Source organism: Piliocolobus tephrosceles, chromosome X (genome assembly GCF_002776525.5).
Source record: "Piliocolobus tephrosceles isolate RC106 chromosome X, ASM277652v3, whole genome shotgun sequence".
Classification (NCBI taxonomy): Eukaryota; Metazoa; Chordata; class Mammalia; order Primates; family Cercopithecidae; genus Piliocolobus; species Piliocolobus tephrosceles.
Window position 1 is genome coordinate 40,325,488 of NC_045455.1, and position 25,315 is coordinate 40,350,802.

The 25,315-nt window shown below is 37.3% G+C and overlaps 1 protein-coding gene across 3 annotated transcripts in view; it reads right to left on the bottom strand.

The window, feature by feature from the left end:
- Nucleotides 1–22,614, bottom strand: part of UCHL3 (ubiquitin C-terminal hydrolase L3) — a 58,353-nt gene extending 35,739 nt beyond the window's left edge. Inside the window, exons 1-7 of one of the 3 annotated variants that reach the window (XM_023186199.1) lie at nucleotides 22,495–22,597; nucleotides 22,370–22,381; nucleotides 19,981–20,103; nucleotides 11,515–11,643; nucleotides 5,843–5,999; nucleotides 5,155–5,240; nucleotides 2,962–3,009 (exon numbers count right to left, since the gene is read on the bottom strand). In XM_023186199.1, the coding sequence (XP_023041967.1) occupies nucleotides 2,962–3,009; nucleotides 5,155–5,240; nucleotides 5,843–5,999; nucleotides 11,515–11,643; nucleotides 19,981–19,983 (423 nt within the window). In that variant the 5' untranslated portion in view covers nucleotides 19,984–20,103; nucleotides 22,370–22,381; nucleotides 22,495–22,597. Of the gene's footprint in view, nucleotides 1–2,961; nucleotides 3,010–5,154; nucleotides 5,241–5,842; nucleotides 6,000–11,514; nucleotides 11,644–19,948; nucleotides 20,104–22,369; nucleotides 22,382–22,494 lie in introns of all 3 variants that reach the window. The other 2 variants (XM_023186208.1, XM_023186188.1) reach the window with 2 other exon arrangements.
- Between the last annotated feature and the right edge of the window lie 2,701 nt (nucleotides 22,615–25,315).

Here is a 25,315-nt window from a genome sequence, read left to right on the forward strand (position 1 = left end):
AAAGGAAGGAAGGAAGGAAGGAGGAAGGAAGGAAGGAGAAAAGAGAAGAGGAGAGGAGAGAGGGAAGAGGAGAGGAGGGGAGAGAAAGGAAAGAAAGGAAGGAAAGGAAGGAAGGGAAGGAAGGGAAGGAATGGAAAGAAAGGAAAGAAAGGAAGAAAGCAAGAAAGCGAGCAAGAAAGAAAGACAGACAGACAGGGTTAGGAAAACCTTGAATGCAGCTAGGTTAAAGAGCCTGGAACTGACTGCACAGGCTTGAGCAATCATATTCTCAAACACTGTTTTTTTTCACTCTGACACATTTTAGGGTTATAATATATAGAAAAAATATGGCTCACTCCAGTAGTGTTTCTAAACTGTGGGAGATGGGAAAGGAGCAGAAAAGATTAATTCTTATGGGAGTACACAGTAGTGTAAAAAAGCCCTTCAGAAAATCCTAACTTCTATCTGCATTCCACCTTGAGAATTACTGCTGTATGCACTAGGAAACCCCGAGAAAAATTTTAGCAGCCAACTGATTCAGGTACACTTCGGGAAAGGGAATCCAGCAGAATTGTGTGAAAATGAATGAGAATTGGAATAAAAACTGAGAATCTGCATACAAAGCAGATCTTCTAAACCAGAAGTTAACAAATTTGTACTAGATTAGTTACAGTGGGAAAAAGTATGGTGGAACTACTGTAAGAAACAGAAACAATAAAGGGAAGAAAAACTTTAAGATATAGATAATAAGCTCAAACAAAAGTGCATTCTAAAATACAGTGGGTCATTCAGATGATGTCTAACAGGCATCCAAGACTGGAAAGAATGAAGGCGGTTAGGTCTGAAAAAAGAGACATGAAGATCATTTAAAAAGAAGTTTAAATGTAAATCCATAATTTGGACAAAACTCCAAAAAGGGGGCAAGAGAAGTATGGCAAAAATAAATATTTTTTGTAGTTAATATGTATTAAAGCATTTAATTGCTTTATTACAAGTAATTGTCTTCATATCTTTTTTTTTCTTTTTTTTTTTTTTTTTTGAGACAGAGTCTCGCTCTGTCGCCCAGGCTGGAGTGCAGTGGCACGATCTCCACTCACTGCAAGCTCCGCCTCCCGAGTTCGCCATTTTCCTGCCTCTGCCTCCCGTGTAGCTGGGACTACAGGTGCCCACCACTACGCCCGGCTAATTTTTGAATTTTTAGTAGAGACGGGATTTCACCGTGTGAGACAGGATGGTCTCGATCTCCTGACCTCGTGATCTGCCGTCTTGGCCTCCCAAAGTGCTGGGATTACAGGCGTGAGCCACCGCGCCCGGCCGTAATTGTCTTCATGTCTTAACAATAAACTTATGCTGATCCTCATCATCACCAATTTTAACACTATAAATTTGCAAACAAAAAATCAAAGCATAGTGAAGATTATTATTATATTCAGGATCATATAAAGCAATACAAAACAGCATTTCATGAATTTCCAATCTGCTGTTAAAAACATTTAGACGGGCCTCTTATGTGTTTGCATATGGATAAACTTAGTCAAAAACAATAATCCACACCTCTGAAAGCAGCGCCTAACAGCCACCTATATATATATATATACATATATATTTTTTATAGAGACAGAGTCTTGCTCTGTTCCCCATGCTGGAGTGCAGTGGTGCAATCACAGGTCACTATAACCTGAGCTCAAGTTATCCTCCCACCTCAGCCTCCCTAGTAGCTAGTGCTACAGGTGCGTGCATCACCACACCTGGCTAATTTTTATTACGTTTTCTAGAGACAGAGCCCTGCTATGTTGCCCAGGCTGGTCTCAAACTCCTGGCCTCAAGTGATCCTTCTGCTTTAACTTTCCAAAGCACTGGGATTACACAGGTGTGAGTCAGCATGCTCAGCCAAAATCAATGATTTTTAAATCAAGTATTTTTTCAAGTTTTTTTTTAAGTATAAAGGCAATGCCGTCTTTTACATGAAAGAGTGTGGTTTCAGCCAGCCGTGGTAGCTCATGCCTGTAATCCCAGCACTATGGTAGGCCGAGATGGGCAGATTACGAGGTCAGGAGATCGAGACCATCCTGGCTAACACAGTGAAACCCCGTCTCCACTAAAAATACAAAAAAATTAGCCGGGCGTGCTGGCGGGCGCCTGTAGTCCCAGCTACTCGGGAGGCTGAGGCAGGAGAATGGCGTGAACCTGGGAGGCGGACCTTGCAGTGAGCCGAGATCACGCCACTGCACTCCAGCCTGGGCAACTGAGTGAGACTCCGTCTCACAAAAAAAAAGTGGGGTTTCGAGTCACATATGGGATAAGAAAGAAGAAAACCTCTAATTCTCTGGTATTAACCCTTAAATGTGCTAAAAACATACCAAACAGCTTTAAATTATTTTTGACTAAAATACCTTCTGGCAAACTTCCTCTTAGAGTGACAGAGCCAGGGCTGGAGGCAAGGCAAGAAAGGAAAGATAGAAGGAAAAACGAAAGAAACCAATAAATGAAAAAAGAGGCAAGAGAAGGAAAGGAAAAGCAACCCAGCTGAACTAGCTAACACGGTAAAGATGGTAAAGATCATTACTTTACCCTCAAACAAATTTATTGAGCAAAGAAAATGATGTGGTTTTCTGCTGGAAGCAGGACATAATAAAGACACAGGCTATTTAACTGTACAATAGTGCAGGTATTTGTCTCAAAATAGTTGGAAGTCAAAGGAATCTGATAGGGAAGACACAGGCCACTGTGTAAGCTGCACAAACAGCACACAATCTGCATTATCTCTAAATGATTAGATGAACTGAAACAGCAGACAGCAGCATCTTAACAGTTTGTCAAAACATGTTCTTTTGCTACTTTATGACTGCTTTTGCTTAAGCAAATTCTCTCAAAGGAAAAACCAAAAAGCCAGGTAACTATCTAAAACTCTATGTCCTATAATAATAATACTATGGTTAAATTTACACATAGCAAGAAAAATTTAGAAAAAATGTGAAATACCTCAGTCTGACCTTCATGGGCACTGGTCTCATGAGTAACTCGGATGGCCTGTAATAAGAATAAAGGTATTCATTGGAAAAAAATGACTATACCCAACTTTTTAAATGAAAACAACAAAGCTAAATTTTAACACCTAAAGTCTTCTAAAAGAAACAACAAACTGAAGGAAATTTAAGAACAGCTTAGTACTAGATATTTAAGAATGATATCTGGGTAATCAAATGAATTACTGTACTGTGTAACCCACAAATCTCTGAAAACTTAGGAAATTGAATATCTGATTATTTGTAATTTCCAGGCTGTAAGTAGGGGCCATTTAACTTATTCAGTTGTTAGAACTAACACTTAACACTTTATTCAATTGAGACTAGAATAAAGTAAGCATTTCACAGATAGAGACTAAAGAAGCTTATCTCATCTGTTTCTCCAGGTTCCATGCTCCTCTGCAGCTCTGGCTGTATTTATGCTTAATCATGCAGTTTCAGTCAGCAATTGAGAAATGTGGAGCACAACTCATGCATTTATCAGAAGCTACAGAATTTAGTTTCCTGAACTAAAAAATAAACCACTCTTACAGTACCCACTATTTGCAAACATCCAGAGAAATGGGCACAATAGTAAATTACAGGTCAAAGTACAATCTTTATAAACAGCAATTTGGCAATAAATAAATATCCAAGCCTTAAAAACATGCAAACTATTTTATCCAGCAATTTCTCTTCTAGGAGTTTATATATTTACATATAATTCTACATAATTATATATAATTAAGGATATTTACAAAGATTTAGCTACAATGATGTACCTTGCAGTATTTATTAAAATAGTGAAAAAGAAGAAAAACTATTAAATTTCTAACAATAATTTATTGGTGAAATACAATACTACATAATGGAAACTATGCAGCCATTAAATAATATCAAATATATACTTACTGGTATGTAATACGTTTGTGATAAGTGAAAAAAGCAAGTTATAAAACAGTATTACAGTATGATCAAATTCTTGTTTAAAAAACTGTGTATATACATACACTCCCTAAAAAATATTAATGTTTATCTACCTCTCATTAGTAAGATTACTGATTTTCATGTTGTTAATTTTTATGTATAATAAAAGATGTTTTATGAAGTCTCCAGTTTTTTTTAAAGAAAAAAACAATTTAAAATCCTCAAAGTATACTGGAATGCATAAAAACATAATCAAACCAATTAATTTATCAGGCACAAATTCTACATAAAGCATTGTTCTAGCCAAATAATTTGTAGACTATATGCCTAATTTCAAAGAATTTATAATCTATTTACTAATGTTATTAAAAAGTCAAAAGATTTCAAAAGAAAAATTGATTCCAAAAGTAATAAATTTTAAAAACAATTTCAGAACAGTTATATGAAGTAGTACAATCACTATTACCTGAATTAAATATAACCTATATTATATATATACCCTAGTTTATGTGGCCTGGTTATTACATTGATAAAATAGCCACAGTATGGTCTAACGTCTACCTTTAAACCTTTGCTTTTTCCTTTCATCTTCAGCCTTGTTCCAAATTCCCAGTAAAAGATACATAGCGTACTGGCAGGTATATATTTATTTTAGGGAGGGAATGGTAAGGAATAGTCAATCATAAGATATTTTATTAACTTGTAAATCAGGGCCAGGCACGGTGGCTCATGTCTGTAATCCTAGTACTTTGGGAGGCCGAGATGGAGGTACTACTTGAGGCCAGGAGTTCGAGACCAGCCTAACCAACATGGCAAAACCCTGTCTCTACTAAAAATAGAAAAACTAGCCAGGTGTGGTGCCACGCACCTGAAATCCTAGCTACTCAGGAGGCTGAGGCACAAGAATTGCTTGAACCCAGGAGGCAGAGCTTGCAGTGAGCAGAGATGGCACTGCTGCACTCCAGCCTGGGCGGCAGAGCAAGACTCCATTTCAAAAAAAAAATTGTAAATCAAACTGCTTTTATCCATTAAGTCAGCTCTGAACACAGAAAAGAAATGTCAACTTATCAGCATTTATGGATATTTCAAAGTTATCTGAAAAGTACAAAAGGCTTTTCTTGATGGATACAATAAAATCCATAATTGCTCAAAACTATGGTTTCAAGACAAAACCCCCAAACACATCTACAATCCCATAGAACTTAGTCCACATATGAGATCAAAACAGAAAGAAGGTACCGACATCATAGTTCTCCAGGTATCTGGCTCGTTCTTCAGGGCTCATTGATACAGATTCCTCCAGGAATTTTTTCAAGGTTGATCCAGATTCTGAGAATATGAAAGAAGATAAAATTAAAAAGGCTTGATATAGCAGAGAGACCAATATATGAAAATAATAGAAGTATGCTACTATTCTTCAGGTTAAATTATTTCACTGGTAAGTTAGAAATGTAAGGCTCATGTTATAAATGATAAGGCTTACATTATTAATATTTGTTCATTTGTTTAACCTCTATTAGTAAACAATATAAAAGAATGAGAAGGATTAATATTTCTTTTTTTTTTTTTTATTATACTTTAAGTTCTAGGGTACATGTGCATAACGTGCAGGTTTGTTACATATGTATACATGTGCCATGTTGGTGTGCTGCACCCATCAACTCGTCAGCACCCATCAATTCATCATTTATATCAGGTATAACTCCCCAATGCAATCCCCCCCCTCCCCCCTCCCCATGATAGGCCCCACTGTGTGATGTTCCCCTTCCCGATTAATATTTCTTCTAACAGTATATACATTCCCATCATAAAAGAAGTGGGGAATGCTTTATTTTATAGTTTGAAGAAAGAATTAGAGCACCACCTACTGCTCAATGAAAGTAACTTATATATTAAGGGCAAAAAGAATGCAGTAATGAAAAATCATTTACCAAAGTGCATCTTGTCTTTATTGTTTGCAATAGCATGAATCAGTCCAATTGTTCCACAGGCATTGCTGATCGTTTGCTTCATGAAATATACTGATGATGTAACAGCTTGTCCCTGAGATTTTATTTTTTCTTCCTCTTCTGTTCTGAATACTTCATACTGTTAAAAAAAAAAAAAAGTCAATAGTGTATATGTGGAAAATAACATTAAAAAACTCAGACTGTAAAAGAAAAAATATAAATGATAAAAAATATTTTTATAAAAGAGTTTAAAATAATTAATTTATCACCTACCAGACTGATAAAAGATTGAAAATAGCCAGTGATGGTGAAGGTATGGGCAAAAAGGCATTCTCCTATGCTATTATTAAAAGCATATACTTGTACGATCATGTTACTGGGCATATGGCAATATGTATTAACATTTTAAATTCTCATACACTCCAATAAGCAATTTCCTTTGTAGGAAATTGGTCTAAGACATAATCTTTAAAATGATATATATAGTTCTAAGAGCACAAAACTGGAAAAAATTCTAAATATCCATCAATGGAGATTTGGTTAACATATATTATGGCATATCATAATAGAATACTATAAAGCACACTAGATTTACATATTCTGATTTAGAACTTTGTCCACAACTAAGTGTGGTTATAGGCCAGTATGTATTAATAACAATTCCCATTTATGTTTTTAAAATATGTATATACAGATTGGAAAGTCTGAAAGGGTATGCAAAAACTTAATAGAGGTTATCTTTGGGCCAAGAGATTACTGGAGAACTTTTATTTGCTAATTGTTACATTTCTATATTGTTTATCATTGGCAAAAATATTTTTCCTTTTGGAAAATCATAGCATATTTATAAAATTCACATTATATAATCTACAACTGACACTAACCATTATCTATAATAACTGGTTATAAAAACAATAGGGTATAATAATAAGCATCAAAAATGTGCGCTCTACAGCTGACTTCCTGGGCCCACATCCTGGCTCAGCTGTTATTAGCTGTGTGACTTTAGCAAATTACTTAATGTCTCTGTATCTCAGTTTCCTAATAGTAAGAAAGAGTAAAAAAATAGCAAAAAGGTTAAAAAATTGGTGAGGTGGGAAGAAGAAAGATGATTTTATTGTTTTGTTTATAGTTTTCCCATAACTTTCTGCTTCTAATAGAACGGGGTCAGCAAATGACAGACTACAGGCCAAATCTGGCCCACTGCCTCTTTTCTTAAGTAAAATTTCATTATGTATTGTCTATGGCTGTTTACAAGGCAAAGTCAAATAGTAAGCTGAAAATATTTACTATCTAGTCTTACAGAAATATTTTCCTGATCCCCTGCAATAAAAGAAACAAACGATGTCTATAGCAAACCTACAAGTAGTTAAGAAACTGCTTCTTTTATCTCTTGCCTATAGGAGAAAAAAAAATACACTGCTCCTAACAACAAATGTATCTATGTTCAAAATATGAATTTTATTATTGTGGTTCTAAATCACATTTCAAGTAACATTTTCAGAATGAAAAGTAAGTTTGATAAAAAAAACTAGAAAGATTCAGTATATTACAATCTTATGCTGAAAAGTTTACAGTTCTACAGCTGAGTCTGTTGTTAATGTTCCTGATGACAAAGCAAAATAAGATTTGATAATTTTAAGATGTAATGTGTAGGAAAAAAGTCCTAAAATGATACAAAGCAAGTAAAGGAAAAAAAAGAAATTATAGATCAAAAAGTAAAAAATCTTAAGGCCAAGAGACATAAACATCAGAGAGAAATAAATTTATAGCCTCTTTGCCTATGATTTACTGGCTGGACTGCACTATCACAAAGAACATATTCAAAACACTATCATTGGCCGGGCACGGTAGCTCACACCTGTAATTCCAGCATTTTGGGAGGCTGATGCAGGTGGATTATCTGAGGTCAGGAGTTTAAGACCAGCCAGGCTAACACAGTGAAACACCATCTCCACTAAAGATATAAAAATTAGCCAGGCGTGGTGGCACATGCCTGTAATCCCAGCTACTCCAGAGACTGAGCGGTGAGAATTGCTTGAACCCAGGAAGCAAAGGTTGCAGTGAGCTGAGATCGCACCACTGCACTACAGCCTGGGCAACAGAGTAAGACTCTGTCTCAAAACAAACAACAACAATAATAAAAAAGAAAACCCACTATCACTGATGGCAATTATCAAAAAGAAATAATAAATGTTGGTGAGGGCGTGGAGAAAAGGGAACTCAAGTGCACTGTTGGTCAGAATGCAGATTGGTACAGCCATTATGAAAAACCGTATGGAGATTTCTAAAGAAATTAACAATAGACTACCATATGACTCAGCAATTCATATCCAAAGGAGACGAATCACCTTGTAAAGGAGATGAATCTCTACCTTGTAAAGATATCCGCACTTCCATGTTCACTGCAGCATTACTCACGATAGCCAAGATATGGAAACAACCCAAATGTCCACAGATGGTTAAATGGATAAAAACATGGTATAGTCTACGACCATACTACCCCGAATGTACCCAATCCCGTCTGATCTCAGAAGTTAAACAGGGTTGGACCTGGTTAGTACTTGGTTGGGAGAAAAAGTGGTATACATATAGACACACAGACACACATACACACACACACACACACACAAATATTATTCAGCCTTAAAAAAAGGAGATCCTAGCATTTACTACATGGATGAACCTGAAGGACGTTATACGAAGTGAAATAAGCCAGACACAGAAAGAAAAATATTGTATAATATCACTGATACGTGGAATTTTTTTTTTTAAAAAAAAAAGGTCAAATACACAGAGAATGAAACAGAGGTTGGCAGGGAGGTGATGTGATGTAGGTCAAAGGACACAAAATAGCAGATGTGTAAGAAAAACAAGTAACAAGTCTAGAGAGCTTATGTACAACATGAAGACTAGTTAATAAAATTATATTGCATTAGAGATTTTTGTTAAATAAGTAGATTTTAGCTGCTCTTGTCACAAAAAAAGTAACTATGTGATGATAGATATGTTCATCTGCTTCACTATTGTAACTATTTTACTATGTATATGAATCCTATATCATGTTGTAAACTTCAAATATACACAATAAAATTTATTTTTAAAAACCCACCATGACTGACTTTAAAGGGTAGTAAGTCACACCTATAATCCCAGCACTCTGGAAGGCCAAGGTGGGCAAATCATTCAAAGTCAGGAGTTTGAGACCAGCCTGACCAACATGGTGAAATCCTGTCTATACTAAAAATATAAAAAATTAGCCAGGTATGGTGGCACACGCCTGAAATCCCAGTTACTCCAGAGGCTGAGGCAGGAGAATCACTTGTACCTGGAAGGCACGGGTTGCAGTGAGCCGAGATCACGCCACTGCACTCCAGCCTGGGCAACAGAGTGAGATGCTGTCTCAAAAAATAAGTAAATATATACATACATACCATACATACGTACATACATACATAAAGGGTAATGAGGTACCCATGACAGTTCCTTTGCTTAAGTCATTCACAACTACATATTCAATTTCTAAATTGGAACTTCAAAGACAAACACTTTGCGGCTCCTAAAGAATGCACTAGATAGCCTTTTAATAACTTTGCAATATATCACCTATAAGCTGAAATAGGGATCTACAAAACTGTAAGACATCTGAAAGTGGTACATGCTATTTATATTCTCTACTTATAAGTTATTATAGTTATATAAGTAAAGTATTTATGCTTACTTATATATTTACTTACATAAATTTTCTACTTATGTAAGTACAAATTTACTTACGCAATACTTTAGAACTGTGTTCTTCCTTTCAACAGGGAGTTGAAAGTTTTTTGGCTCTGATAATCTACTAAATTAAATCCTATTAATAAGGATAATATGCCTTTTTAATACTGATGACTCACTAACTGAAAGAGATCAAATCTAATTTATTTTTTACAAAAAATGGTCTGGAAATTTCCAATTCAGACAAAATTTCTATTTGTATCACATCAGCTAAGAAACCCTAAGCTTTAGGCAACTGATTTTTTTTTCAATTATTTACTGTTCATTACAATTGGGGTCCTAGGATAGTTATCTGTTGGCTTATTTTTGTAATCAAAAAGGTAAAAATAACATTGGATTAAAAGAGAGTAAACTTAAGTTCTTGTCTTAACTCTTCTACAAATGTCAGTAATCATAACCTTAACATTGTGTAGAGTTGGTCTAATACAAGACAATCACTAAGAAATTCCTAACTCCAAATTTCTCTACTATGAATAGCAAATGCAAAGAAATACCATTTCTTTTACTGAATAATTTGTTTTGTAGAACCGTTAAGTAGAAGAGAGAAAATTGTCAATGTTATTTAATTTACCTTGAATTGAGGCTAATTTGTTATGGCATAAAGAAAATGATCCAGGAATTTCCAGGACTAAGCAAAGTCTAAGTCTTAAATCCTGTGGGATTTGGCTCCATTTAGTCCTGAAGAATAGGATGACCTGAGCACAAATATGCCAAATCATCAACATATTTCTCTCACATCGTCCCACTTACTTCTTCATTTTTTCATAACTACTGCAATCATCCTACTGTTTCTAATTTCAAAAATAAAAATCAGAAGGATATAGCCTCAAAATCTATTATAAAATGCACTCAAAAGTTCTGGCTCCACTACGCATATATATGTGCGTGTGTATATATGTATACATATATATGTATGTATATGTATACGTATATATGTATGCATATGTATGCGTATGTATACATATATACACACACAGAAACATACACACACATCATTCTAGAAAAAAGGACTAAAATATGTAGACTTGAATTTAAATACAGAGCTCAAAAAATAGCTTTTTATAATCCCCAACACACCCCAAATCTGCCAGTTAAAATGTATTTAAGCTTAGTGATTCCCATTCAAGTTTATTTTGAAAGTAATGCAACCCATAGTATCAGTTTCCCCTACCAACTTAAAATAGACAAAGGAGATTCCTTTTTTATTTATATTGAAAAAACTGTATTTAAGTTTATTCTAGTATTTAAAATTTCTAAAATATATAAATCACAATGTGATTACATGTGACATCAAAACACAGCTGAGGCAAACAAAATTTTATAAAAGAAGAAAACCACCCAAGCTTAAAGCACTAACCTAGGACTTTACTGTCATTAAAATCTAAATATCATCTCTTTAATAAAAACATTTTTAAGATTTCTTCACTCCCTAGATTGCCTAATTTTATGCAAGAAGGGGATCATTTGTTCTTAAATATTGTATTTATCAAAAACTTTGTAAATTAAAAAAAAGAAGAAAAAGAAATTGGGCTGGGCACAGTGGCTCATGCCTATAAGCCCAGCACTTTGGGAGACCGACGTGGGAGGATCCCTTGAGCCGGAGTGGGAGACCAGCCCAGGCAACACAGTGAGGCCCTGCTCTACAAAATTAAAATACGAGCATTAGCTAGGTGTGGGGGAGCATGCCTGTGGTCCCAGCACTCGAAAGGCTAAGGTAGGAGGATCGCTTGAGCCTGGGAAGTTGAGACTGCAGTAAGCCATGATTACATCTCTGCACTCCAGCCTAGGCAACAGAGTGAGATCCTGGCTCAAAAAATAAGATAGACAAAAACAAAAATTGTATTTACCAGAAACTTTCTATTTTACTTAACAATTACCTTTTCTGTAATAGGAAAGAGAAGTAATACTGCACAGACTGGTCTTGGTACCATGCTAAGGAGTTCAGGATCCATTCCATATACATCAACGAATTGCCAGTTAGGATGCAGACCTAATTGTTTGAGAAACTGGTAAAAGAAAGAAAGAAAAAGAAAACAATGGAACGTTAGTTGGTAAAAGAAAACTAGTATACTATACATAGTGTTAAAAGGGAAATGATCAACAAATATGTACTCTATATCTAATACATACAAGGGGATAAAATACAAATGTAACCAACATTCAGTAGGAATGCAGTAAAGCAGCACATATCAAAACATCACAATGTACACCCTAAATATGTACAATTTTTGTCAATTATACTTTAACAAAACTAGAGGGGAAGAACGTAGTGAAGCAGATTTTCTATGAATAGGGTGAGAAGAGATAGCCATTTATTTATAGCACATAACAAACACTTAAAATTAATAACATGTGAAATAAAACCTCTTTTTTCAAACTCCATTTCTTTGGAATTGAATTTAATAAGCCTGGACTTCATCAAATACACACAAGTTGGCTTGGTTGATATGTTAAACTCATTTCCAGCACTTGCTTTTTAAGGAGAGGCATTTAAGTTACAGTAAATAAATAAATATTTTATCAGAAAATCAACATAGTTTATCCTATTTACCAAAAATGATGTCTAAGGTTTAAAGACAGATTGATGGCCATGAACTGCATCAATGAGCAAAGAGTAATATAAGCCAAAAATGCATCTAATGCATTGTATGAACAACAGAAAATGCTTGATATAGGAAGTAAACTACTGGCTTCCTGACCTCTACTACACAATGAAACCTACTTAACTTCATTACCTCCCTTATATCTGGCAAAATAACTGTAACAAAAGATTAGTGGTTGTCTACAATTCTTAAGATGTCACAGGAAAATAAAATGTCAGACCTTAATCTATCACATAGAGAAAAAATGAGAATGATGTCATTTTCACAATAAATTAATAACTTTATATTGAAAGAAGTTGATAATTTTTTAAAATACATCATTACAAAATAAGTGTTAGATGACAGAAAAAAGGAATAGAGGAAACAAAAATCATATTAAAAATGCATCACTGTATCTGACCTCAAGAACACATTATGGTATTTGCTGGTCTAACATCTGAAATTTTGAAATTAAAAACAAACAAAAAAGGTGCCATAGGCATTTCTCAGTGAAGAATGATCACATGTACTTAGATCATCAAATGAGGTCTTGCAAAACCAGTGGAAGCCATGACACATATATAAACAGTGTTATTCATCTCAAACGCATTTGAGTTTGTAAGACAAGACCTTCTTGTTTAAAGGGCAACTGTCCTTATCCCTTCATTTCTCTGTTTGTAGAAGATAATTTACTTGCCAATCACATCGTTGGTCAAAAATAAGTTTCTAGGTATGTTTAATAATAAATGTACTGATTTATAAAAACTTTCTTAGAAGAATGTGTTCAGCATAGATTAGGTTCATTCTTGCAACAAGTCATATGCCCCGTAAGAGTCCAGGGTTGAGGAGATCAACGGGCTCCTCTGTTATATCCATTCTTCACTTTGATTCTATTTATAGTTCACTAAAGCACTTCAAACTACTTCCTGCTCCTTTCTCCACTTCCTCCATACTTCCTAGTCTATGCTTTTTCAGTATTCAATTCTATAGAAAAACCAAAAAGGATAAAAATTAACTGCAAAGTCAAAGGAAAAAACTGTGTCTTATTCAATATTTTTAATCCCATTGCCTAGCACTGTACATGGCTGAATCACAGACACCCAAGTTATATTTCTAGAACTAACTAAAGATTACATCTCTACTTTAGTAGATAACCTAGCCATCTGTATGTCTATATACATCAGTGAAGCCTTGGTATAATGAAGAAAAGAAATAGAAAAGATACAGTTGGCTCCTAATCTAAAACCCCTAGCATTCATTTATCAAATCTGAAGACTACCTAAATATGCCTTTTAAGGGAAAGTATCATGAACCCTGATAAGATAATTTAAATTTATTTGTCAATTTTAGGTACCCCCAAAGTCATCCTGTTATAAAGTTATAAAACAAGATGGTACATACAACAGAGCAATTTTATATCTGTGCTGCAAACTAAAAGTCACAGTTAGAATATTTTAGTGAAAGGTATGGACAAAATCAGCAAGAACTGTAAATCAGTTCACTGCAAATCTACTCCATGTCAGCCAAAGCTAACAAGTGCAAAAAGTACTAGGAACCAAAGGCAGCAACTGTAGTGATAGCAATTAGTATCAAACTGAGGACATAATGAATGATTAAATAGTAGATAAAATCATAACTTGATTAAATTTTAACCAGAATCATGCTTTTTAACTTTTTACTCATATCAACAATTAAATGAGATAGATACAAAGAAGCTTAATGAAACTAATATCTACTGAATATATTAGTTACATCCTGACTTCAGATTGCCATGAGTCAGGCTCACTGGAAGCTATCTGAATACAAAGAAGGAAAGCAGCTATAAAGACTACCTCTGGGATGTGGAGAAAGGGTGGAGAAGAGGGTCAACTTTTACCACCCACTTCTTTAAAAAAAAAAAAAAGTCATTAACATGTCCTACTTTTACAATTAAAAAAAACCTTTGTTTGAAATGATCATATGCAAATACAGAAAGATAGGAAGGAAATTTTCTAAAATGTTAGCAGTTAGCTTGGGTGGCGTGAATCCACCTTTTTATTTTCTAGTATTTTATAAAAGCATTAGTTTTACAATAATTATATGTAGCTGTAAGTTACAAATCCATAGAACTGATATGCATATGTTTTCTATTTAAATTTACAAAACTAGGAGAAAACACAAAATGATGGTCTTAAAACTATACCAAACAAATTTTTCCAGACTACTCACAAAGATAATTACCTATACATGCATTTGCAAAGCCATCTCTACACAATTAATTAGAAGCATCCCATTCATATCAAGCAGGATAAAAGGTTTCATAACCTCTAACACCAGTCTTCTGGCTTTTCAAACTTAAATACTGAGTAATAAAATAACCAAAAAAAACTCTAACTCAACAAATTTTCACAAGGCCTCTAAAATTTTGGCCAATTGAGAAAAATAATTAATAAATTATAATATTTGGTTGTTAAAAAATCTTTAGTCAACTTATTCTTTTTATTCCATGGTCCAATGACAATTTTCTTCACCAGATAAAGAATATTTAAAATTATTTGTAAATATGTTTTGAGACCCTTATATGTGAGGCGCTAGGAGCAGTACCCCCTTCACCTCTACTGCCATGGCAAGGCAGGTTTCATTTTATCTTCTTTTTTTTTTTTTTTTTTTTTTCAGACAGCACCTTGCTTCATTGCCCAGGCTGGAGTGCAGTGGCACAATAACAGCTCACTGCAACCTCTAACTCCCGAGCTCAAGGAATCCTCCTGCCTCAGCCTCCCAGGTAGTCGAGACTACAGGCATGCATCATCACAGCCAGTTAAATTTTTTTTATTTTTTAGTAGAGACATCTCACTATGTTGCCCAAGCTCATCTGAAACTCCTACACTCAAGCAATCCTCTGGCCTCAGCCTCCCAAAGTGCTCACTAGGTGTGAACCACTGCACTCAACCCAGTGTATCCTTCTACCAGGCAATAAGAAAACTACGTCTGGGAGGTTAAGTGCTTTTTCAAGGTCCCTGCCAGAATTCACATGCAAGGCTCTGAACACTGTGGCACCTGTTTACTTTTCCAGCTTCATTTCTCTCTGCCCAGAGTATCTTTCTGATACTTTATTCTCTAACTTGGCCACAATGGACTCCTGAGAGTTTTCAAAGTGTCTATAAGCATCTCTTCCCTCCAGGTTTTTGCACACAAACTAGACTTCTCTGTCTTAAAAAACTGTTCATTCCTGTTCCTACATTATAACAAATTCTTCCTCATTCTTTATATGACAGTCAAATAACAAAAATTCTGATTTTATAAATTAAAAAAAATAGATAAAATTCACTTTCCTTTCAAATTTGTTCTTAAAGCCACTTCCTCTGGTCTTTAATGGTCTGCTCAGGGCAGCCAGTGATTCTGCCTTGTTACTAATTTATTAATGATGTGAATTATGATGTAAAATTATACTTACCTAGCAATTACTTGATATTACTACCAGTAAACTAGTATTAACTGCTAAATGTAGAACTAGGAGAATAACTATTAGTTAAATGAGAAAATGGCAGTGTAGAAACTAGCAAAAATAAATTTTAATAGAGACAGAATAATTATTAATGTACATAATGAGGAAACACTGAAAATATTTTATGTGCAGATTAAGGAAAAATGAAGTTTACTTCACTGCAGGCTCAATATGGACTAACTACAAAATGGCCAACAAAGGTGATATAACGTTAGTCTGCTTTAAAAGAAGGATTATTTAAGACAATGTAATAGCCCACTGTATTCAACAAAGATTATTCAGCAGAAAATACACTATAGGAGGCATATTTTATGAAAGTCAATGACCAAGAAAAGAAAGCCCAAAGGCAGGTGACCAGAAGGATAAGGTTCTGGAAGACATCACAGCTGAAGTTTCTAAGCATGTTCAGAGAGGACTGAAATTACTATGATCCCTGTCCCTAGATATTTTTAGTAATATCATAAAATAGCAATTAGGAGCCAGGTACAGTGGCACATGCCTGTAGTCCAGCTACTCAGGAGGCTGAGGTGGCAGAATTGTTTGACCCCAGGAGCTGGAGGCCAGCCTGGGCAACATAGTGTGATCTCCATCTTAAAAAGAAACAAATTTTTTTAATTTAAAGAGTTTTTTTAAAGAGCAATTAGATTTACTCTATAGTTTCAATGGGAAGAATGATAGACAACTGGAAAAAGTTACAGGAAAGCTGATTTTGTTTCAATAAAAGAAATATAATTCTTCTACTTATATATTATTCTCATTATTATAATAAAAAAATTAAGCCACTTTAAGAGACAGAATGCTGCTCATTGAGATAGGCAAAGGATTCATGACCATATTAAAAATAATGTTGCGGGATCTTCTGGATCAGGAAAGCAGGTTTATAAGATCTATTCATTCTTCCATCTGACAACTACCTATTTATTGATGGCCCCCTATGAGCCAGGCACCATTCTCATACTTCAGACTCATCCCTGCTCTCACAGAACTTACATTCTGGTGGTAAGATACACATGATAAACAAGTATACACATAAACAAGGTAATTTCACAAGATGGGAAGTACTATGAAGAAAACATGACAGTACAGATTTGGGAGGCTAATTTAGTGTGCACTCAAAGACTCACTGATGAGATGACTTGAACTTGAGCCACAGATGAAAAGAACCTACCATGAAACAACCAGGAGTGGATGACTCAAGCAAAGGATGAGCAAGTGCAAAGACTCTGAAGCAGGAACAGACTCCACATTCAAAGACTGCAGCACAGCATGAGTGGAAAGCAGATGGGCAGTACCTCCTCATTCAGCCACGATACAAACTTGAAATGGAGCTGGATGCCATTATCCTTAGCAAACTAACACAAGAACAGAAAACCAAATACCACATGTTCTCACTTGTAAGTGAGAGCTAAATGATGAGAACACATGCACACAAAGAGGGGAACAGACACTGGAGCCTACCTGAGGGTGAAGGGCGAGGAGAGGATCAGAAAAAATAACTATTAGGTACTAGGTTTAGTACCTGGGTGATGAAATAATCTTTCCAACAAATCCCTGTAACACGAGTTTGCCTATATAACAAATCTGCACATGTACCCCTGAAGCTAAAAGTTTAAAAAAACAAAAAAGTTTTAAGTATATTCTAAGCACAAGCATTGGAAGACCAGTAGAGCATGATAAGCAGGAAGTCATAACATGTGATTCTCATTTATTTAAGGCCACTTTGGGTATATATGAAAATTAGATTTTACGGAAGCAAAAGGAGAAGCAGAAGAACTAGTTAGGACAACTATAGTTGTCCAAGCTAAGGATGATGGTGGCTTGCACTGTGGCAGCTGAAATGGAATAGCCATATTTGGAATAGCCTTTGCAAGAAGAGTCCTTAAGATCAATTAGATCCGAGGAATGAGAAACAGAATATTAAAAATAGCTGACATTCATGGAGAGCATGCTTTGTTCAAGACATTGTTCTACATATTTTACATGTAGTAATTTGTTTGATCCTTACAGTGATCTTACAAGATTAGAAGAGATTATAAGAAATGAAGGAACTCATTGCTTGAGGTCAAGCATTTGAGACCAGCCTGGGAAACAGAGTAAAATCATCTTGTCTCTACAAAAAGTACAAAAAGTAGCCGGGTGTGATGATTCAAGCTTGTAGTCCTATCTACTTGGAAGGCTGAGGTGGGAGGATTGCTTGAGCCCAGGAATTCCAAGGTTATAGTGAGCTATGATTGTGCCACTGTAACCCAGCCTGCCTGGATAGAACAAGACCCTGTCTTTAAAAAAGGAAAAAAGGCCGGGCGCGGTGGCTCAAGCCTGTAATCCCAGCACTTTGGGAGGCCGAGACGGGCGGATCACGAGGTCAGGAGATCGAGACCATCCTGGCTAACACGGTGAAACCCCGTCTCTACTAAAAATACAAAAAAACTAGCCGGGCGAGGTGGCGGGAAATTGTAGTCCCAGCTACTCCGGAGGCTGAGGCAGAAGAATGGCGTGGACCCGGGAGGGGGAGCTTGCAGTGAGCTGAGATCTGGCCACTGCACTCCAGCCCGGGCAACAGAGCAAGACTCCGTCTAAAAAAAAAAAAAAAAAGAAAAAAAAGAAAAAAGAAAGGAAGAAATTAAGGAATTAAGGCACAAAGAGGTTAGATAACTGCCCATGGTTGCAGAGCTGGTAAATAGCAAAGCAGAGATTACAATCCAATAATCAAATCAAGACACTACAGCCTCTCTGGAATGGCAATCTGAAAGAAGAATCAATGGCATCAACTCGTCACCTCAAACACTGCATGGATGGCTATGCTCTTGGAAGATAGGGAAGAAATGGGTTTAGAGCAGAGATGGGAAGATGAAAATCCGTATTTCTGCTTTGGCCATATTAAGTTTAAGGTATCTATAAGACATCCAGATAGAGATACCAAAGAGTTGGCTGAATATACAGATTTCCAATTTGGTGGCAATGTCAGGGTTTCGAGGAACATGGGGTCTTCTATGTGACAACTGATATATTAGAACTGTGCAACAGAAAACATTACTAGGGCAAGAAAACACATAGAAAAGATTAGCAGTCTAAGATGAAGCGGCTGAGGAGCTCCTTAGAAGTTGGAAGGGAGATGATCTAGCAACAGAGACTCTTCGAAGCAATTAGGAAAGTAGAGGACAATCAGAATTATTACAGAAACTAAGAAAAGATAATGTTTCACTAAGGATGGAGTGAGCTATACTACCAAATGCTGCTGAAAGGCCAAGAAATATGGTGACAGAGAAGTGATCACTGTGGCAAAGTGGCAATCATTAGTAAACTTGACAAAAGTAGTTACTACGAAATGGTACACACAGAAGCAAGCTACATAGGAATGAATACTGAAAAGAATGCGAGCTGAGATAGCAGTGGCAGCAGCTATGAACAATTCTTTGTGGAAAGTTTACAAAGAAGGAGAACAGATAAGGCAGCAGCTCAAGGAGGACAGGATAACAAAGAATTTTTCCTAAAATGGTATCTACTAATTAAAGAATTCTTATGAGAATTTATATGATATATTGTGACTAAGGCAATAAGCCAGCAGATGATCTCTAATTCTTTCTCTAACTCTAAGCATACAGGCTAAACAGAATAGTTATGCTATAGTAAATTTATTTCCCTTTCGATATTATGCTAGAAAATACTTTGCCTCCTCAATAAAATCACAAGTAGAAATAATCATCCTTGGGGTGGGAAGGGGTCCATATAAAAAAAAAAACCATTAGTTCTAAAGCACAACAATATGTAAAATATACATGTGGTTGTACTGTACTCAAATCACAAAAAAAATCACAATGAAGATTTAGTATGGTCATAAATAATGATTGCCTATATCACATTCTATAAACATTGTAATTCTTGATGTTTAATTATCTGTAACTTTCTATCAGCTGCAAGATGCATTTACCCCTTTAAATGCATAGGTAAATAGAGTTTAAAAATGTTTAAATAATTTTTTGGATCACTTAACTCATTTTATTCTGATTAAATCCTACCTGTAGCATGACACAGTATCCTTAAAAGGGCTGACAGCATGCTAACCAACAAGAGAAATCACTGTCTACCACATTTGCTGAGACACATGGTTACTAGCTAATGTCTAACAATTAATGCTCATCTGCATACAGTAGACATGTGATGGCCATTCTTATACAACACTAGGCATCATCAGAGTCTAAAGCAGTATTTGCTCACACTGATTATAACAACAACACATGCAATTACCAGATAGTAACAGAGTGAGTCCAAGATCCTACCATTCCATTAGGTTGAGGAAATAAAAGAGGGTGGGATGGATATTGTTGTTAGGGTTTATTCATTCTCCAAATTCTAAGTCAGTTAACTACACTTCTATCCATCTTCTATTCTTGGTTCTGCCACTAAAACATAGAGAATAAAACAACCACAGAAGTTTTAGTTATAACTAATCACTTCTTACATACTTGCCCATTCTCCCACTAAAAGCACATTATTTCTTTAAAAATTAAATTTAAAACAAACTAAATCATGACAAAGCATGTCAGATACAGTGTAAAATCATATACTAAATAACATTGTTTGTCTGTTTAGATCATCTCAGAAAGGTCTCCTGTCACTATTCCATGTATTACATTTTCCCTGATGGTTTCTATCAAAGCACTATGTTCTTTTCCTTATTGTACTTATAATAAACGCTAATGACTTGTTTGCTTGTTTACTGTCTTTCAACTGGATTGAAAAGCAGAAAACCATGAATATTTTAATCACCAAAGAATCACCAGCTCCTGTTCACATTACTGGTATTAAAAAAGGTGCCCCTAAAATATGAATGTGTTTGATAATTTTTCAAGACACCCTAGGAACAAGGTCCACTAGCAGCTGAATCACAGGACATAAGTTCCTACTTACACAAACTTACAGTTTGTTAAAACAATTAACATCATCTAAAAAGTTTTTTTAGTCTATTGATATGGCTAACTGAGCTTTCTTTGATTTTTGAATGGTGAACCAGCTTTGCAACACCAGGGTAAACTGCTCTTGGTCATATGTTACTCTTTTTATATATTTATTGCTGTATTCTGTTTGCTGATACTTTGTAGGGGATTTCTTGCATCCATGTTCATGAGGGATACTGATTTGCAGTTTTTCTTATTATGAATTATCTAGTTTGGCGTCAGGGTAATGCTAGCACAAAATTAGTTAGGAAGTGTTTTTTTTTTTTTTTTTTTTTTTGAGACAGAGTCTTGCTCTGTCACCCAGGCTGGGGTGCAGTGACGCAATCTCGGCTGAATGCAACCTCCGCCTTCTGGGTTCAAGCGATTCTCCTGTCTCAGCCTCCCGAGTAGCTGGAATTACAGGAGTGCGTCACCACACCGGACTAATTTTTGTATTTTTAGCAGAGATGGGGTTTCACCGGCCAGGCTGGTCTCGAACTCCTGACCTCAGGTAATCCGTCCACCTCAGCCTCCCAGAGCGCGAGTGCTAGGGATTACAGGCGTGAGCCACCAAGCCTGGCCGTCTCCCCTCTTCTATGTTTATGTAGGATTGGTATTATTTCTTCCTTAAATGATCATCTCAAGAGATGCAGAAAAATCATTTGCGAAAATTCAACATAGATTCATAAGAAAAACTCTCAGCAAACTAGTGGGAAAAGAGGAACTTCCTTAGCCCGATTTAAAAAACATTTACCAAAAACCTAAAGCTAACATACTTAATGGTGAAAGATCAAATGTTTCCTCCCTAAGATAGAGAACAAGACAAGGATGTCTCTCTGTCCAGGGAATTTGCTACAAGCTTTGAAAACCAAAAACCAATTTTTTGAAGAACACGGTGAATTGTTCCTTGGTGACGAGAAGGAAGATGGTGGAGGTAAGGGGAGTACGATAAACTAGGAGAGCAGTAAAAAATAAATGAGCTGTTGAGAATGAAAAAAACCAGGGTAAGATAAGGCACACCTGAGCAGATCAAAAGTTTATACCTGGTAGCACTTACTGTTCTTCTGAGTGAGTGGGAGATGTTCCCTCGTCCCTCCCCAAACCCCAACCTCCAACACCTAGAAGGAACTTAAATTGCTGTATATTGCAAAGAATGGCGTGGGAACTACTAAACTGAGCTGTCTTTGATACAACAGCAACTAAATGTCCAGCTTTAAAAGACTGTAAGATAAAGAGGGCGTGGCGGGGAAGAACAGTGACTTGATGGGGCAAGAGATGATTGGAAGATGATTTCATAGTGCAGGCGGTGGATGAAATTACAAGGACTGGGTGGGCGAGTTTACAAAGCTTGGAGTCAGGAAGTGTGGGCAAATCAGTCATCCAGAAGGTACACCAGTAGGAAAATTATGGAATCGGCACTAACAGGAGGCAAAACGAAGAAGGAAGGGGAATAGGAATACAGGGTAAAAGTCCCTCCAAACCTCTGACCCGGAGTCCCCAAGATACGTGGTGTCTGCGGAATGGGACCAGAGGAATGGTGGGAGCATCTCCAGGAGCCAGGTGGCAGGGAGATGGCCCTTTCTGAAAGGGGCGGACCCGCGTAAAGCCGAACAAGAGGAGCCCTCAAGAAATTAAATCCCAGAATCCTTGGAAGCGTGGAGGTGGAGTCCAGCAGGGAAGCGGACCGAGCAGACAGGACTCCGAGGTCCCGAGCGACAGACACCTCACTCACCTGGTTGGTGACCTGAAAACGAAACAGAGAACACGCTTTAGAGACAAACTACCGGAGACTTGCGGCAGCAAGCCGGCTCCCTCTGCGCCTGCCCACGGCCCAGGGCTACCCCGAAGCGCGCCCACCTCGGGATTGGCCTCCAGCGGCAGCCAGCGTTGACCCTCCATGGCCGCTGTGCCCGGCCCTCCAGCTCTGACAGCCGCCGCCTTCACCGCCGCCGCCGCTTCCGCCCACGCGCGCCTTGACCTGGGCCCTTCCAACACACCGCCCCGAAGAGGGGCGCCTAAACACCAAAAAGAGTTTGACCGGCCTCTCACCCTCTTAACCGCTCCCTGCAGGGCCGTAGGTCAAGCGTCATATTTTAAATTAAGATGCTGTCGAGGAGGAAAAAAATAAGAGCCAATTACCTATTTCGGGAGAAAAACAGTATCTGAATTCACAGTCCTGTCCCCTCACGCTTGGACTCTTCCGAGCCGAGCCTTGCCGAGCGCTCGCGTTCTACGCATGCGCCATGCGCAGGTCTGGGACCGCGTGCTCACCCGCCCCCTCCCATTCTTGCAGTGTCAACCGATGGCGCTAGGAGGCGCGCCGCGGAGTCCTATTCTGAGACAGACGCCCAGGTGTCTACCCATTGCCAGGCAGCAAGGCCGGAGGACTCCGTGCAGCACGATGCTGTTGTTGCTTTGTCGGGGTGCAGGAGTGATGGGTTGGCCTTATCTGCCCTTGCGGGAGGCAGCGGGTATTTCTATATATCCGATTCAATTTGACAGAAAAAATGTCGATTACTAGAAATCACTGTACTAAGTATTGAGGACACAAAGTTGAGTTCACTGTGGAGTAGAGGCAGTGGACAAGACAACGGAGAATCAGGATAAAAAGCGTGGTACCAATATGATAGTGATGGCATGAGGTGTGCTGGAACTACGGAGGAAGGGGGAAGAGAGTGTCCACAAGTCTTCCTGAAAAAGTGGATTGCTGGACTGAACCCTTAAAAGATGGTAGACTTTACCCAGGCAGCCAGGAAGGTGCTGTGAAGAAGGGAAAACGCACTGTGGCTGCAGAGTAAAGAGTACTGATTAGAGGTGATGCTGGAGAGGTAAACAGAGGTAACCCGCTCAAGACATCTGGGCTTCCTGAAAACAGCAAGGAATCACTGAAGGATCTTAATGTATCTTAATTAAGGATCTTAATCCACTGAAGGATTTGTTATGTATCTTCTTCACCGAACTGCAAATTCCAGGAGCCCAGTAATATTGTCTCCTTTTTCTTCTTCACGTTATTTATCCAGGGCCTAACCCAGTGCATGATACATAGAAAATGTTCAGTAAACATCTGAAGAATAGATGGGATGATCAGATATGCAGAAATATCACTTGTCAATAATGTGGAAAACGTGTGAGAAATAAATGCTGAAAAAATTAAGACAGTAGCCACGGAGAAAGGCACAGATTAAAGAGATACTGTTTTAAGGGATGATGCCTTTGATAAGCAGAAGTTATCAATGATAACTCCATAAATTTGACCTGGGCAAGAGTGCATGTTACTATTCTGCACCTAATAGAGGAAATTCAGGTAGAGAGCAGTTAGGGAGTCAGAAAAAGATAATATTATGCTGAGCTTGCTTTTCTTGGGAAACTTCCAACTCTTCCACCCATGTTCTTCTGGCCACTGATCTTTGACTTCAGAGGTGTTTCATTACCTTAACTCCTCTTCATCGTTATATGCCTAATGCATTGCTACTATACTCACCTAACACTTTGGCTTGGTAAAACTGGCAGTGTCCAGCTCATGATGAGCTTAGCTGCATTATCACTAGAGTTACATGGCCAGACTCTTAGTCTCTCCTGGGCCCAGTGCATGCCAGGGGCTGCTTTTCAAATTACTTACTATCAAAGGAATGGCCTTGCTCCAGATCCCTGAGATTCTGCTCTGTGCTTCACCTGTTAAGGTTGCTTAAGACTTCACACAGCATCTTTATCTTCCAGGGACACTAGCCACATTGGATCTGCTGAGACACAAGGTCAGACAGCAAGACAGTTTGCATCCCAGCAGGGACTTGCTGCAGAGCTCTGTCTTGCTAGGAGGGATCCACTCAAATTGGCAGCTTTCTATACCACCCAATAAATGTGTTGAAGCTGTATTCCCAAGTGTATATTCTATCTCCAAAAGCTAAAGAGGCCCAGTAGGTGCTCTGCCATTTTGCTGTTGATAGGAATTGCAAGATGCAGGAACTTGTCTTTCACCTTACAGAGGTTGTCCTAGCACACCCCAGACCTTTAGACCCAGAAAACCTTTACAAATGTAGGACTGTAATTTGTAGAGTTAAACTGTACAATTTAACATCCACCATCTGGTTTATATGGTTTATACAGTTTAACTTCCACCGTCTGGTATGGATGTACCTATCATGGTATTGAGGGCAGCATGTCTCAGAGGTGCATAGAAACACCTGGGGAATATGAAATGCAAATTTTGATTCAAAAAGTCTGATACGGATCCCAAGATTGGGCATCACTGGTTCCAATTTTTTAATCTTCCCTTTACCCACATCCTTTGCCATATGACTCTGAAATTTTACAAAGTTCTGTCCATCGTCATTATTTATGGGTTTTGCATTTTGAACCTGCCTCCTTGCTAAAATCTATTGGTAATTTCCAAATCTGTACTTACAGAGTTCTCATGGTCACTCACAAATATTCACAGGGTGGCAAAAAATTTTAGTTCCCAGCCAAGGTTGAGCAAGGTGATACTCTGCCTTCTTCTTGCAGCTCTTATACTGGAAACAGGTGTCCTCTCGATGGTCTGTTTAATGCTCATTTACCCATTTTTGAGATTTTTGTCAGTGAATTCAATGTTTAAAATAGCCCCCAAGCATAGTGCTCAACTGCTATTTAGTGATCCCAAGTCCAAGAAGGCTTTCATGTGCCTTACAGAGAAAATACAAGT